The 17,052-nt window shown below is 42.4% G+C and overlaps 1 protein-coding gene and 1 pseudogene across 2 annotated transcripts in view; one reads left to right on the forward strand and one right to left on the reverse strand.

Moving 5' to 3' along the window:
- Positions 1-17,052, forward strand: part of SMCHD1 (structural maintenance of chromosomes flexible hinge domain containing 1) — a 397,862-nt gene that overhangs the window by 327,448 nt on the left and 53,362 nt on the right. For both annotated transcript variants that reach the window (XM_088469636.1, XM_088469637.1), the window contains exons 42-43: positions 13,364-13,554; positions 16,923-17,032. In XM_088469636.1, the coding sequence (XP_088325762.1) occupies positions 13,364-13,554; positions 16,923-17,032 (301 nt within the window). The remainder of the gene's footprint in view (positions 1-13,363; positions 13,555-16,922; positions 17,033-17,052) is intronic.
- Positions 10,200-10,318, reverse strand: LOC148526922 (5S ribosomal RNA; annotated as a pseudogene).

Consider the following 17,052-nt stretch of genomic DNA (forward strand, 5'->3'; position numbering starts at 1 on the left):
ATCCTATACCCTAAAACTAACCCCGCAGCTAATGTTGCAAAACTCCATTTGTGGCGGGAAGTATTTCCCTGAACCTAATGTTGGCATTTCACAAAATGTTGACATTTTACTTGTCGACATTTTCATTGTTGCCATGTTAGTGGTCAACAATTCAACAACGTCAACATAATAACTGTTGACATTGTGATATCTACATGTTGACACATGCCTATTAAACTGACCCGCAAACGAGATGGCTTCTCCAAATAAAGCTACACTTACCTACCCATGACTGCTTTTAACAGTGTTAAAATTATTTTGCCAATATTGACTAAAATTACAAGCATTTAATTTTTTGTGCCTGTACTATTTACTGTAATTGTTCTGTGTAGTGTGCTAGGACAGAGTACAGGAAAAACCTTACTTCTCTCAACCACAAGGAGATGGAATGCCCTGCACAAATGCCCTCTTTGATTTTTCAAATGCCTACACTTTAAGGTGCATCCACACGGTCAGATTTGTCAGATGAATGACTGAATGATTTGAACGATTTGCAAACGATTGACTGCATTAAAATGAATGGAAATCGCCCAAAACTGACTGCAAACACATCAGATGTCAGATATCGTTATCTGACAAACGGGAACGCGCATCGTTCAGATATGTCAGATTTTCCTTCAGATATGAACGATTGAACGATTTTTCAGATCTGAAGAAAAATCTGACCGTGTGTATTAGGGGTGTGCACTGGCCACTTTTCGTGTTTTGGATCTGGATCTTTCTTCGTGTTTTGGATCTGGATTGGTTTTGCCAAAACCACCCTTCCGTGTTTTGGGTTCTGGGTTTTGTGTTTTGGATCTGTATTTTTTTTTTAAAAAAGCATAAAAACAGCTAAAATCACAGAATTTGTAGGTTTTTCTGCTCCTATGCTATTATTAACCTCAATAACCTTAATTTCCACTCATTTCCAGTCTATTCTGAACACCTCACACCTCACAATAGTGTTTTTATGTCCAAAAGGTAGCACCGAGGTAGCTGGATGACTATGCTAAGCGACACGAGTGGGCGGCACAAACACGTGACCCATCTAGGCGTGATACTGCAGTGGCAGACAGGATGGCAGTTTGAAAAACTAGGCCCCAAACTGTACATAATGCAAAGAAAAAAAAGAGGTGCAAGATGGAATTGTCCTTGGGCCCTCCCACCCACCCTTATGTTGTATAAACAGGACATGCACACTTTAACAAAGCAATCATTTCAGCGCCAGGGTCTGCCACACAACTGTGGCTGAAATGATTGGTTCGTTTGGGCCCCCACAAAACAAGCTGGCAATTAATGTGTCCCTGCACAAACTGGCTCTACGGAGGCAAGATGTCATCCTCATTCTCCTCATCCACCGATTCCTCACCCTCTTCAGTGTGTACATCCTCATCCTCACAAAGTATTAACTCGTCCCCACTTGAATCCACCACCACAGGTCCCTCTGTACGTTCTGGAGGCTGGTCTCCCTGGAAGAGCTGATAATTCATTTTGATGACCATCATCTTCTCCACATTCTGTGGAAGCAACCTCCTACGCCTTTCGCTGACAAGGTTCCCGGCTGCACTAAACACTCTTTCGGAGTACACACTGGAGGGGGGGCAACTCAGGTAAAATAGAGCCAGTTTGTACAGGGGCCTCCAAATTGCCTCTTTTTCCTGCCAGTACAGGTATGGACTGTCTGACATGCCTACTTGGATGCTGTCACCGATGTAATCCTCCACCATTCTGTCAATGGTGACAGTATCATATGCAGTGACAGTAGACATGTCAGAAATTGTTGCCAGGTCTTAGCTCCTCCTTCACTTTCTCCAGCTGCTTCTGCAAAAGCCTGATGAGGGGAATGACCTGACTCAAGCTGGCAGTGTCTGAACTGACTTCACGTGTGGCCGGAGAACCTTGCACAACACGGAAATCATTCTCCACTGCGCTTGAGTCAGGTGCATACCCCCTCCTTTGCCTATGTCATAGGTGGATGTATAGGCTTGTGTGGCCTTTTGCTGCTCCTCCATCCTCTGAAGCATATAGAGGGTTGAGTTTCACCGCGTCACAACCTCTTGCTTCAGGTGATGGCGGGGCAGGTTCAAGAGTGTTTGCTGGCGCTCCAGTCTTCGGCACGCAGTCGCTGAATGGCGAAAGTGGCCAGAAATTTTTCGGGCCACCCAAAGCGTCTCCTGCACGCCCCTGTTGCTTTTCAGAAAATTCTGCACCACCAAGTTTATTGTGTGAGCAAAACATGGGACGTGCTGGAATTTGCCCAGATGTAATGCCCGCACAATATTGGTGGCGTTGTCAGATATCACAAATCCCCAGGAGAGTCTAAGTGGGGTAAGCCACTGGGCGATGATTTCCCTCAGTTTCTCTAAGAGGTTGTCGGCGGTGTGCCTCTTACTGAAACCGGTGATACACAGCGTAGTCTGCCTTGGAACGAGCTGGCGTTTCTGAGATGCTGCTACTGGTGACGCTGCTGCTGTTGCTGCGTAAGGTGATACATCTACCCAGTGGGCTGTCACAGTCATATAGTCCTTAGTCTGCCCTGTTCCACTTGTCCACATGTCCGTGGTTAAGTGGACATTGTGTACAACGGCATTTTTCAGGACACTGAGGACACTTTTTTTCTGACGTTTCTGTACAGTCTCGGTATCGCCTGCCTAGTGAAGTGGAATCTAGACGGGATTTGGAACCGGGGACACACTACCTCCATCAATTGTCTAAATCCCACTGCACTAATGGCGGATACCGGACGCACATCTAACACCAACATAGCAGTCAAGGCCTCAGTTATACGTTTTGCTTCAGGATGACTGCTGTCGTACTTCATCCTCCTCGCTAAGGACTGTTGGAGGGTCAATTGTTTAGTAAAAGTAGTGGTGTTCCTACTTCCTCTCTGGGATGATGAACGACTCCCAGCAACAGCAGCAGCGGCAGCAGTAGGCGTAGCAATGCAGGATCCTCCGGAGGAATCCCGGATAGGAGAGTCAGTCATGCCAGTGACATGGCCTGCAGGACTACTTCCGATCCTGACTAAGGAGGAAATTGACGAGGAGGGAGTTGACGGTGTGGTTTGCAGGCGCTTGGATACAACAGGACAACGGGATTTAGGTGTCCCTGGACTGCTTACGGTCTTAGCCAAAGTTTCTGAACTTGACAGTAACTTTTTATGAACGCGCTGCAGGTGCCGTATAAGGGAGGATGTTCCTAGGTGGTTGACGTCCCGACCCCTACTTATTTCACCTTTACATATGGTACATATGGCAAGACAGTTGTCCGGATTTGGATAGAAATATTGCCAGACCAAAGAGGTGGAATGTTTGGTCTTCTGCCCAGGCATGACCGTGATGGGCTTTTTCATCCCACGGACAACAACTGTCTCCCCCGGAGCCTGATTTAAACAAACCACATCACCATCAGAATCCTCCTCGCCAACTTCCTCCTCAGCGCCAGCTACACCAGTATCCTCATCCTGTTGTACTTCAACAGTGACATCTTCAATTGGCATATCAGCAAGTGGACTGTGGGTGCTCCTTTCAGCACTTGCAGGGGGCGTGCAAATGGTGGAAAGAGCCACCTCTTCCCGTCCAGTGCTTGGAAGGTCAGGCATCGCAACCACCACCACACTTGGACTCTCCTTGGGGATTTGTGATATCTTCTTAGAAAGCACAGTTCTTCGCTGTGCTTTTGCCAGCTTAACTCTTTTGATTTTTTTAGTGGGAGGAGGGCTTCCATCGTCATGTGAAGCTGAACCACTAGTCATGAACATACTAGGGATCGACCTTAGCCGTTCCTTGCCACTCCGTATCGTAAATGGCATATTGGCAAGTTTACGTTTCTCTTCAGCTGATTTAAATGTTTTTTTCAAGGTCATTTTCCTGAACTTTGTCATTTGGGATTGTATGTGCCCTCTATTATGACATTGGGCATCGGCCTTGGCAGACGACGTTGATGGCATGTTATCGTCTATGTCATGACTAGTGGCAGCAGCTTCAGCACTAGGAGGAAGTGGTTCTTGATCTTTCTCTATTTTATTTTTTTCGGAGAAAGTTTGGTCCTCCATTTATGTTATATCGATTTGATATATACGTGCGGCTAAACACAGAAAATATTTTTTTATTTTTGGAGAGTAGTGCACTTTGTGGGTTACACCAGCCTTTAAGAAATGAGCCAGCCGGCTCTTTACTTATGGGACACAGGCGCACACTTGGCGCTGCTCCTTTGTTGATGCACGTGCGGCTACTGCGCACACAATTCACAAACACAGAAATAAATTTTTTTTTGGTTTGGACTGGAGTGTACTTTGGGGGTTACAGCACCCTTTAACGGTCAAGCCAGCCGGCCCTTTACTTATGACACAGGCGCACGCTTGGCACTACTTTGTTGATGCACGTGCGGCTACTGCGCACACAATTCACAAACACAGAAAATATATTATTTTTTTAGCATTTGGGGGGAGCACCCCTGATGGACAGCGCACCCCCTGGACAACACTACAGCACCCCTTTAGGACTGGGACACTGCACAGGACTTTGGAGTGGACACAGCCCCTATGGAGAACTGACTGCACAACACAGTCCAGCCAGCCCCTATGGACTTTGAAGTAGTGGACAACAGCAGCACTACACTACACAGCCCAGCCAGCCCTAACTCCCACCCTCCCTCTTCACTGTCCACAGCCGAGTGAGAAAATGGCGCCTACGCGGGTACCTTTTATAGGATCCAAAACCCGCGAGACTCGGAAGGCGGGATGATGACGTTTTGCCTCGATTTCAGATCCGAGTCAGGCGGGAAAAGTCGAGCCTGACTCGGATCGGACTCGGCTCGGGGGGGTTCGGATTTCAGAAATCCGAACCCGCTCACCCCTAGTGTGTATGCACCATTACACATTACTATATTATTATGTATTTTTTACCTTTAATTCACTCACTGAGGACCTTGGTAAAAGCAAGTTACACTGTAGGTAAGTTGTATTTACAGATTTGTCTCCTAACAAAGAATTTCTACTTAGCACATTATATAGTTTCATTAAAGCACTTTTATCACTTCATAAATGTATGTAGAATAGTAGTGGTAATAATGCGCTATCAAAAGAGCAGCTGGATAAAGGAGTTTGTCAGGCCCCACAAAGGTACAAAAAACAGTAAAGTGGATAACCAGCGCTTAATACATAGAAAATGAACGATGGACGGTTTATATATAAATATATAAACAAAAATGGATTTAATAATGATCTAAAAGGGGTTGTCTGCAGAATCTTCAAACAATGTGTACAAATATACAAACATGATGGAGTAAATCCTGTAAAGAGACAACTCAATCTGTTCCTGGAATAGTCACTAATAATGGTACTCTCCTATAATGTTCCAAATGATGAAAGTGATTAGCAGCAGTGAAAACTTTACCAAATCCAATGGCTGAGATAGTTTGAATGTAAATCCTCTGGCATCCAGCGTAACCGAATTCCATGCTGAAGCACAATCCACAAGGAATGATCCAAAAGCTGCAACAAGTGAGGTGGTAAGGAACAGAGAGTCCAAATAAGGCAAATCCAGGAATCCGGAGTGTGGGTCTGTAGTCTCAACGCGTTACGCTGAGCTATGAACGCTCAGCTTCCTCAGGAGTGATTGGTAAGGGTCAGAGAAAGCTCATTAATATACCCTCTCAGATAATTAGATCAATTGCAAACACTTGTGTTGTACAAGAAGCTAAAAAAAAGGTCCATCGTATAAAATCAACTAATAATACATTGGTTGAGGCAATCTTACCATATCCCCACATACAAATCCCTACATACACATAAAGAAATATAGCAGAGAGTTAGGATATTGACATGCACAATTAGCAATGATCATACCGCTGATCTCCGGCCGTCTCCCGATCACATGACCAAGATGGTCACATGATACGGCCGCAGTCGGAGAGCAGCAGGTAAAGGATCCTACGTGACGGAAGTGCTCTAGCGTCACGTGATCATGATGGTCACGCGGCCCGCGACTCCGAACACACATTAAGTGATGGACTACAATTTGGTAAATCATCATCCCGGAGGTCACATGATCGGATAATGTCACGTCATAATAGTCCATCATGTAGCCCTTTACTCAATCTCAAAAGAAATAGGAGGCAGTGAATGATTAATAGATCCGACTAATGTGTTAGACATGATCATAAGGCAATATGATGATATTTACTAAAATCACATATTTGTATAAATCAGATCGTCATCACAATAAGTGACTAGTCTATCAGATAGAACACATAACATTATAATGTGTGTGTGATTAATAATGTTATGTTTGGAACATTATAGGAGAGTACAGCTATTAGTGACTATTCCAGGAACAGATTGAGTTGTGTCTTTACAGGATTTACGCCATCATGTTTGTATATTTGTACGCATTGTTGTAAGATTCTGCAGACAACCCCTTTTAGATCATTATTAAATCAATTTTTGTTTATATGTTGCCAAACCATCCATCGTTCATTTTCTATGTACTAAGTGCTGGTTATCCACTTTACTGATAAATATATATAGCACTTACATAATATGCAGTGCTTTACAGAGAATATTTATTCATTCACATAAGCCCCTGCCCCAGTAGAGCTAACAATCTATCCCCACCACAGAGACAGACAGACATTAGAGTTATTATTTTCAGAAGCCAATTTAACTACCAATACGTCTTCGAATTGTGGGAGGAAACCAGAGCATAAGGAGGAGACCCACGCAAACAGATGGATAACACAAAAATTCCACACAGATAGGGCCTTGGTTGGAAATTAATTCATGACGATAGTGCTGCAAGGCACATGTTAAAGACATGGATTGCTGAGCAAGCTGCAACTACCCGTTCTCCATGTTTTGCAGTAAAGTATAATTCCAACAAAAAATAAATATAATGCCAATAAAAGACCAAATATTAGCATTCTGTCAACTAGAAAAGATAGAAGTTTTATTCCTAATGGTTACACTGTTCATACCAGGTTGATCTGCCTTAAAAATAACTCTCCTAACCATGTTTGTCTTTACTAAAATAACGATGTTCTCTATAATACATGCTCTCTTTCCATTTGTAACTGAAACGGGATGTAGTTATGCGGCCGCCGGTCACAATCTCGACGCCGGAATGCTGGCTAGGGACTTATGGCAGGCGTCAAGATATCGATACCTGTCATAATGTCGACGCCGGAATGCAGAACGTCGCAGGCCCGAACGAGGTAAGTACTGGCACCCGTCCTCTTAGCCGCAGGAGTGGGGGAGGGTTAGGTTTAGGCAACCCCAGGGGGACTTAGGGTGAGGCACCCCCCAGGGAGGATTAGGGTTAGTCTAGGGTAAGGGGGGATTAGGGTTAGGTTTAGGGTGCCAGGGGAGAGGGGGTTGGTTTTAGGCACTAACGGGGGGAGGTTAGGGTTAGGCTCTGGGGGGGAGGTTAGGGCTAGGCTCCCTTAAAGGTGGGTCAGGGGGGGGAGGAGAGGATTAGCTATACTTACCTCCGCTGTCGGGATTTCCTCCCTTCGGCCAGCCCCTGTCGGGATTTGAACTGGCGGCTATATAGCCGCCGGCAATCCAATCCCATTCCAATTGAAATACAGCTGAAATAGGTTAGTTTTGCTTAGTATGCACAAGCCCTTATGGTGCATACACACGGTAGGATCAGACAACGATAAAGATATCGTCTGATCATCCTGCATGTGCTGGATGATCGTTATCGAACATCCAGCACACCACCATCTCTAAACGACCGTGATCAATGATCGCGGGTCCCTATAGTAACCTGGTTGATATCGACCAGGTTGGACTGCATGCACGGGCGATGGTCGGTATCGACCATCCATGCCCGCGCATCGTATGTCATTTGGGGGTTGGAAGGGGCTAAAATATGGACAATATAAACGATCTAAAGATAAACTATATCGTTTATATTGTCCTGCTAAATGTGCCCGTGTGTATGCACCATAAGTGACATTCAATTAAACAGATTGGTACAGCTTCAATCATTTTTGAAGATGGCTAAAGAGTTTCAAATATTCATTCTTACCTGCAAAGTGTTGAAAATGGAGCGGGCTACTGTGCACACTTCATTCCTTCCTCTCTGGAGGTTTCATTCCCTTTTCCAAGATGGCCCCCAGGCTTAGCTCCTGCACCATCTTGTCACCTTGTCACTTTGTTGAGTGTCACAGTGGGAGACTGTAGTGAAGCTGTGTGTGTGTGTATGTATATATATATATATATATATATATATATGTGTGTGTGTGTATGTATATATATATAAATCGATAGAAGAAAACAGCGCCAAAATTTGTCCACTCTGTTTAACGTGAAATACCTTTCACAAGTGTGTGTTTTTTGTTTTTTTATATTGGTAAATCTAATAGAAATATAATAGAAATATTATACATATATATATATATATATATATATATACATATACTACTTGTATATGTAGCACTCCCTTGATAAGTATAAGGTGTCTGCTTGGTCAACAAAAAATGGTGGCCATGGCTAGGCCACCTTGGTACAGGAAACAATATGACAATATAGCTGACCACAAGCGTCTCCTAGTGCATATACAGTGAACCAATTAAACCTGTGCAAATCTCGCAACCTGTGCAAAAGCAATTTTTTTGTGTTTATATCCTTGTCCTTATCCAGGGCCGTGACATACAAGTGACTTTGTGCAATAAATACAACCGTGTAATATATATGAATAAATATATTTAAAACTGCATAAATAATGTGCATAAAAATTTTTTTAATTAAATAAAACAATTCATAGACAACACACAATGACATAAATACACAGAAATAATGGATAAAAAGCTAGTACTAAAAGATAATAAATAGCGATTTTTAGTGAAAAATAAATATGTATTTTTTAAAATAAATCGGATTTATAGCTTATCTTTTCCAAAAGTATTTTGGGAAGAGTTCATAAAGTGCAAGGTCAGGGTCCCAACGCGTTTCGTCCTCTGGACTTCATCAAGGGGAAGTGTATGCATAGAAACAGAGCAGGGTTTATATACCTTAAGTACAGGAAGCACATGTCCTCATTTTGTGACATCATTTCCTGTTACCTATTTCAGGTCAAAAAGCCGTATAATGTCCAGATTTTAACAATAAAATTTGTATTATGGCACTCAGTATAAACAGTATAAAACATAGAAAGCAAATAAGGTATGTGAGTCAATGTTTTTCTGCTTCATGATTATAGTTCTGTCCAAGTGGAACGCATGTGAGGCGCACCCCGTCATTTCCGGTTATGTGGTGCGCGGACTGGTATTGGTTTAACATAATGCCAGTCTAGGTGGAACGCAGGAAGAACACAGGATGAGCGCACCGCGTCACTTCCTGTTCCATGTAGTATTGGTTAAGTGACTACCAGTCCCCATATTACATCACCACTATATAGCTATTAAGATGTTATTTTTCCATCTCCAGGTCCCCACCGGAGGATGTGTCGCTCGCTTGTAATTGTATTAGTAGACCACGAGGTCGTTTTAGATGAAGGCGGCAGCCATTTTTGTAGTTCTTTTACATAAAAGCGGTGGCCATTTTTGTAGTTCTTTTACATGAAGCCGGCGGCCATTTTTGTAGTTCTTTTACCACTTGTAGCAATCGTCTTTATGGTTTTGAGTGCTATGTCAAACACCAATTAGGGTCAATCGGAAAACAGAGGTTTGCCATTCTTAACATAAGATGTTCAATGTCTTTCCTTGACTGTTTGTATTCCATCACTATTCTTCCAATATTTATGGATCGTTGTAATACTTCGGATAGGGACGGCGGCCATCTTGGTAGTTCTTTCACAACCTGTGGCAGCCATCTTTGTAGTTCCTAGATGCTATGACCAGTGCCATTCAATAAAGAAGTAGGAGGAATTAGCATTCTTATTCTGGGATGCTAAACGTCTTTACTGACCATTAACACGTATCCTGAAAAAGAGGAGAAAATTAAGGCAGACACAAATATGATGAGCTATTGAATCAGAGACTCCATTCCCTGATTGTCAATGCAGAAAGTGAACTATACAAAAAGACAATAGTCTATGGATACCAACTAAATAATAGGTTTATATTCATAAAAATTACATGTTAAATGGAAAGGTGACTGATGCAGGTGCAAAATTGTAAAACAAGACTCGGAGCCATATCATATTCTATATGCCATTTTATTCCCATTCACAATTTTACTACAACACCTGGTCTTCCTAGGAGGTCCCCCATCCAAGTACTGACCAGGCCCAATCATGCTTCGCTTCCAAGATCAGGCGAGATTGGGCATTGACATGTTGGTATGGTTGTAGGTATGTGTTCACTTATGCATAGATTTATGGACTTTGCTCCACGAGGACCTGTAATCAATCGCATTTCAGCTTCATCACCCTCCATATCATAAATAAGAACAATGTTTTAATAATAATACTGTAGTCCAAACTTTTGCTTCCTTTTTTTTTGGTCTACTAATACAATTACAAGCGAGCGACATATCCTCCGGTGGGGACCTGGAGATGGAAAAATAACATCTTAATAGCTATATAGTGGTGATAAGTAACTGGTAGTCACTTAACCAATACTACATGGAACAGGAAGTGACGCGGTGCGCTCATCCTGTGTTCTCCCTGCATTCCACCTAGACTGGCATTATGTTAAACCAATACCAGCCCGCGCACCACATAACCGGAAATGACGGGGTGCGCCTCACATGCGTTCCACTTGGACAGAATTATAATCATGAAGCAGAAAAACATTGACTCACATACCTTATTTGCTTTCTATGTTTTATACTGAGTGCCATAATACAAATTTTATTGTTAAAATCTGGACATTATACGGCTTTTTGACCTGAAATAGGTAACAGGAAATGATGTCACGAAATGAGGACATGTGCTTCCTGTACTTAAGGTATATAAACCCTGCTCTGTCTCTATGCATACACTTCCACCCAGAGGCAGGCAAAATGTAGGTGCAAAATCTCTGTTTTGGGGTACAAATGTGGGGACTTGACTCTGCACCCTTTGGACACCCCCACCCCCAATGACTAGTAAGGAAAAGGAAAAAACTTCAAACACCCCAAAAATAACTTGTCATTTTTGGAGTGAAAATGTAAAAAGTATTGGAAAATGGGTAAAAAGTAGGGGGCCTGGTATTTTGGGGGCTATATGGTTGAGTCAGGTCTTTTTAAGATTGAATGAGGCTGCAGCGGGTGTATTTTGGAGATTTTTTTTTTAAATCTTCACTTTAGAGACACCAAAATATACTAGTACCCATTTACATGTACCCAAATTTAACTACAGTACTTATTAAAACATTGCTTTATATAATTTTTCCACACTTATGCAAACATGCATGTAACAGCCATTTGACTCAATATAACATTGCTAAATACTTTTATTAGGGCTAGTAATACTTTTCTATATTGATTCCCAGGGTCAGTGAGGCTTTTTATGGGGTACAGACTGATTTCCCCAAAGTATGCTGTCCTTTTCGCTATTCACTACATTCGGCTAACCACGCTTTCGCCTGTTTTGGAATTGAATAGGGAGATAAGCGGGGACACGAATGGCGAAAACATTGCGTCCAAACAGACGAATGAGGCAAAATCATCGCACTTTTAGCCTCTAATTGAATTAGGCCCAGAGTCTCCATATTCTCCTATAATGCTCCCCAGTCTCCATATTTTCCAATGCACATCACTTTCTCCATTTTATGCTTATTATTCCCTTATTACTCTGCTCCAATAACAATGACTGCTGAATCAGTGCTTCCATGTAAAATCACTGATTATCATTGCTTTCAGTAATAACATCATAAATGATCAACAATTTTATCACACTGCTCCCAGTATTGCATATAATACATCAACCTCTGCATAACACTCTTACACATCTATTAATATCAGTTATTCTCTCTGCAAATTCATTTACAATATTATTTAATCCATATTGGGAAATAGCATTCAAATGTATCTGTAAATCTATTATAAGCAAGGCTGAGTACAAGCTAATGCTCTGTCTCTGGACTGGTCCCATTCTCTACATTCTTTTCCATGTACATATCCTCTATTACTCATTGCGTATGCCATGAGGTGGAAGAGGATGGGAGAGAGTATGTGGGGTGACTGATATCTTTAAAAGTCCATGTGGAAAAATAATAAATTCTATGAGTGTCACTTTTGTGTACAATACTGGTCAAAACTTTTTAAACAATCCCATTGTTATTGAAATTTAGGCAATTCAAGTCTAGTGAATAATCTGAAATTTTACAAAAAGTAAAGTAATCTGCTAGAGGCTAAAAAAAAAATACATTTATGTTAGCAAAACCTGAAAATTTCTGTATAAATCAGAGTAATAAAAATAATAAAAGTCCTTTTACAGGGAACAAGTACGTAATGGGTTAAGAGCTTACAGCTGTTCTGTAGCAATGAAAAAGAGGCTTGTCTGGGCCATGAAGGACCGCCAGTGAGCTACTGAAGACTGGAAGAGGGTCTTATGGACTGATGAATCAAAATTTTAAACCTTTGGTTCAGGACGCATATTTTTTGCATACCATCGAGTAGGCGAAAGGTTTACAGTGTGTGGGGTTTATTTACTAAGCCGCTTGTGAACGCTGCTGTTTCCTATCATGTTTAAGCCCAACATTTATAAGGACAATGTTGTGCTATTAAAAACATAGCCCTTTTAAATGTTATGCTTAAATGCACAGGGAGGCCATGCATTTTGCAGCACCATGCAATACTGTCTGGTCTACTCCTAGTTGTTCAAGTGTTAATTCTACAGCAAGATAATGGCCCAAAACATACCTTCAGGTTATGTCAGAACTATCTTTGAGGAAAAGAACATGATAGTAGGCTTCAAATCATGGAATGGCCAGCACGGTCTCCAGACGCCCGTGAGACTGGTTTGGGAAGAACTGGATAAAAATGTGAATGCAAAAGAACTTCTGCAACAGTGAACTTCCTGAGCAATAAGTTGGCTACTTTTAAAGAGTCAAAAAAAATGTATTACATTTTATTAAACAAAAGGATTCTATGATTTTTTTAATTTTTTTTTTTATCTCCAGTTGTATATTTTTTTGTTTGCTTTACTTTGAGTACATTTAGACATTAAACTAGAAATTTCAAGAAAAACTGGAAAGATGGGGGTGTTCTAACACTTTTGACCAGTAGTGTATTGGTTTCTATGGGAGGAACCTTTTCTATAAAGTGACTTTTATTGATATGCAAATTTTGAGGGTGTGTGTCTGGTTGTAAAGAGGGAAAATGGAGCATTGCTTAAAACTGACACTATGATTTTAAGGATTCTGTGAGCAAATAGTGTGGGTTAAGAAATATCTTTCTGGTTATTTATTTTAGATAGCTCACTTAGCATATATTGAAGATGATGAAGCAGCAATTGTTATCTCCTGGCACTTGGCTAGTGACATGGACTGCGTGCTGACATTGACCACAGATGCTGCCCGACGCATTTATGATCAGACACGGAGCGAACAACAGGTCTTACCATTGGATTCTATTTATCAGAAGACTTTGCCAAGCTGGGAAAGGTATATTTCAACTACAGTATATGTTATTTTTTTTTATCTTTGAATATGAAACAATAATCATGTATTTTATATATTAAGAGGGATGTAGTAGGTAATATCAATTCAAATACCGACAGCGGAAGCCCGACAGAGGTGAAGATCCCGATTGCTAATAAGGTAAGTATACTAACCGTATCTTCTCCCCCCTAACCCTAACTGTCCCTTAGGAGTCCCTAAGGCTAACCCCCCGTCCCCGCAATCTAAACCTAAGTCTTCCGGGGGGGTGCCTAACCCTAAACCTCCCTTCCCCTAGCCTAAACCTAATCCTCCCGGGGGGGTGCCTTAACACAAATTCCCCCCGGGAACCCTAAAACCTAACACCCCCCCCCCCCCCCCGCGCGGCTGTCCACACCCGCATACCTTCGTTCAAACAACTGAATTTACCACAGGTAGACTCCAATTAATCTGTAGGAACATCTCAAGGATGATCAGTGGAAACAGGACGCACCTGAGCTCAATTTTGAGCTTCATGGCAAAGGCTGTGAATACTTATGTGCATGTGATTTCTTAGTTTTTTGTTTTTTTATTAAATTTGTAAAAATCTCAAAAAAAACTTTACACGTTGTCATTATGGGGTATTGTATGTAGAATTTTGAGGGCAAAAAGGAATTTATTCAATTTTGGAATAAGGCTGTAACATAACAAAATGTGGCAAAAGGGAAGCGCTGTGAATACTTTCCGGATGCACTGTATGGTAAGCCACCCACCACTACTTATAAAGTGCTTTTGCATAGAGTATGGTCCTAATTCCCAATGAAAGTACCGAAATTGTGTCAATTTGTTAAAGTATTTGGGGGTCTATTCATCATGATAAAAAAATCATGAGTGATATTTTAGTTTTGAACTCTCCACGAGTTCATTGTTAAATTGAATCCTGTTCATCATTCAAAAGATGCTATTTCTGCGAAGACACCTTTTCGGAAATGTGATACTTTTCCACTGTCAGTGTCCCCATACACAGTAAACCCCCCTCCCACCGCTCCTCGCTACGGTGTCCCACCACCCCCACTTCCGGCTCCTCTGTATTGTGTCCCCGACGCTTCCGCTCACCCCATCACTGTTATTAACTCCCTCCCTTGTAGCCGTGTCAGTGCCGGCCCATCTACCCCCCGCGTCTGCCGGTGTTTGTAGCTGACCCCCCTCCCCCAGTGGCCGCCTGTGTCAGTGCCAGCCCCCCCTCCCTCCGCAGCCGCCGGTGTATGTAGCCAACCTCCCTTCCCCCGTGGCCGCCGTTGTCAGTGCCAGCCCCCCATCCCCCTGCGGCCATCGGTGTCAGTCCCGCACCCACGTAGCCGCCAGTGTCAGTGCAGCCCCCTGCGGCGGCCAGTGTCCGTGCCGGACCCCCTGCCGCCACCGCTTTCACTGCAGCCCCCCATGGCCGCTGTTGTTTGTAGCTATACCCACCTCACTCCCCCCATTATCTGTCTCCAGAGTCTGCAGACCCCTTCTGAATCGATATTCTAATAATATAAATACAAGAAAAGTTGCTCAGCACTCTTATTTAAATTCCTTGTTTGGTTCTGAGCCGTTTCCATTTAGCTTTCTTTGCATCGACTAGAAGATGAAGGCTGTTTGAGTCTACAACTGTACAATCCACCAGGGTGCAGATAGGACTGTGGCCTTCCTTCTCTAACAAATCCATGAAAATCTACTGCAAGTCTGAGGCAGATTCAATGAGCCACGAGGGTTACATGGGGCTAGTTGCTCTGCCCTGAGCAATATACCCTGCACATTAAGCCCCAGAGGGTGCACTTAATTCATCAAATTGATGCAATATATACTAGTGTTATGTAGCTACTCATTAATACTTACCTGTCTAACAGCCCCTCCGCGATCCTGGGCAGAAGTGTGGGCACTGATACTGTGATCTCAGTAAGTATATTGCTGACTGCGCATGCTCAGGGCTGCATGACAGTCACGGAACAGAGAGCAGGAGTCGACTCGGATAGAGCAGAGCAGCAAATAATTTGCTACTCGGCCCAGATGGAGAATGGGCAAGGGCCTGAAAGGGGATCGACCATCAAACATACGGCAGGTCAAGCTCCCTTACTGTAAAAAAAAAAAAATATATATATATATATAGATATATATACAGCATATGCGTGTAATATATATTTATATATATATATATATATATATATATATAAAACATCCATACATACAGTTGCAATGGCCGCTGGTCTCTCATAAGGGGGAGGAGTGAGTGCCGATGACTGGGAGCAGACTGAAGTATTCAACTTCCGTTGCTCTTCTCCTTTTGAGGGGCTTGTTTCTCCTCATTATGCCATCCTGAAATGGCAAATTTTTACAAATCATGTATATCGGCTAGAGATCCTGACACGGAGCTGGGGCACCGCTGGAGAAATCTTAGACTTCTGCTTTATAACGCCCTTCTTCAGTAGGTCAAAGCACAGAAAAGTTCTGTTGCTTCGTGAGGTTGGAAATGAGTGTAAAAGCTTGATAATGTAGCAGAATTTCTGTACACACCAGCAGATGGCCTGAGACTGTAAACAGCCCAATTATTTAACCAGTGGAGTGGTTTTAATGAAGATAAAGCAGGTACAGCCGTACTCTGTTATACACACTGGTAGATGGAGTAGAGGTTGAGCGGGTTGTCGTACAGCTCACCAGCCGGTGAGTGTATGTGGCTAGTGGTGCTGGATCGCTGAAAAGTGTTTTGGTGGCAGGTATTCGCATGTCTCTCTGGAGCTAAATGGAAGACAACTGTCTCCCACTGTGGCGCTCTAACACAGTGACAAAATGATGCTGCGCATGTGCAGTACTTGGGTCAGTGGCTATTTTGGAACAGGGATTGTAGCCTCTCTGAAGTAGCACACTCCACCTTCAACACGTGCAACGTAAAATATCTTTTGTTCATATTCAGCAAGAGACTAGATAAATGAAGTGGCATGTATTGGACACTGCTATAATCTTAAACTTAAGCTCCAGTGATCTCGACCTAGGGCTGTAGTTTCTTCATGCAGAAGTATTCCATACATTAGACCTCATGATGTCAGAGTTCTGTAGTCAATGCATAACTTGTGTAAAGTTGTTGCTGTATCTTCTTCTCTTTGATCGGTCTTCATCCATAGGTCATTGAGAGTTTTGTTGTAATATTGTCAGTGTAATCATGAGGTACAGGGTTTTTTAGTAATGGCATTGGCCTGGAATCTTTCTAGAGCAGCAATTATCACAGGCCTCAAGGAAAAGGGTTTACCAACAATTATTTGGTCTGGTTTGATTTTGCGGTATCTTCATTGCATATTTGTATTTCCGATGATCAGTGTTTTCATGTGTGATAACTCAAAAGTAATCTTGAATCTTTTAAGGCCTTTACCACACATACGTAATGGAAAGAGCTGTTTTGATGCTACAGGAAATCCAGTATTTGCTAGAAATCTCCTGGTATTTCCAGATCACAAAGAACACTGTCAAACAGGTAAGAGATCAATTATTGAG

Source organism: Taudactylus pleione, unplaced genomic scaffold, assembly GCF_031769625.1.
Source record: "Taudactylus pleione unplaced genomic scaffold, aTauple2 ptg000093l, whole genome shotgun sequence".
Lineage (NCBI taxonomy): Eukaryota > Metazoa > Chordata > Amphibia > Anura > Myobatrachidae > Taudactylus > Taudactylus pleione.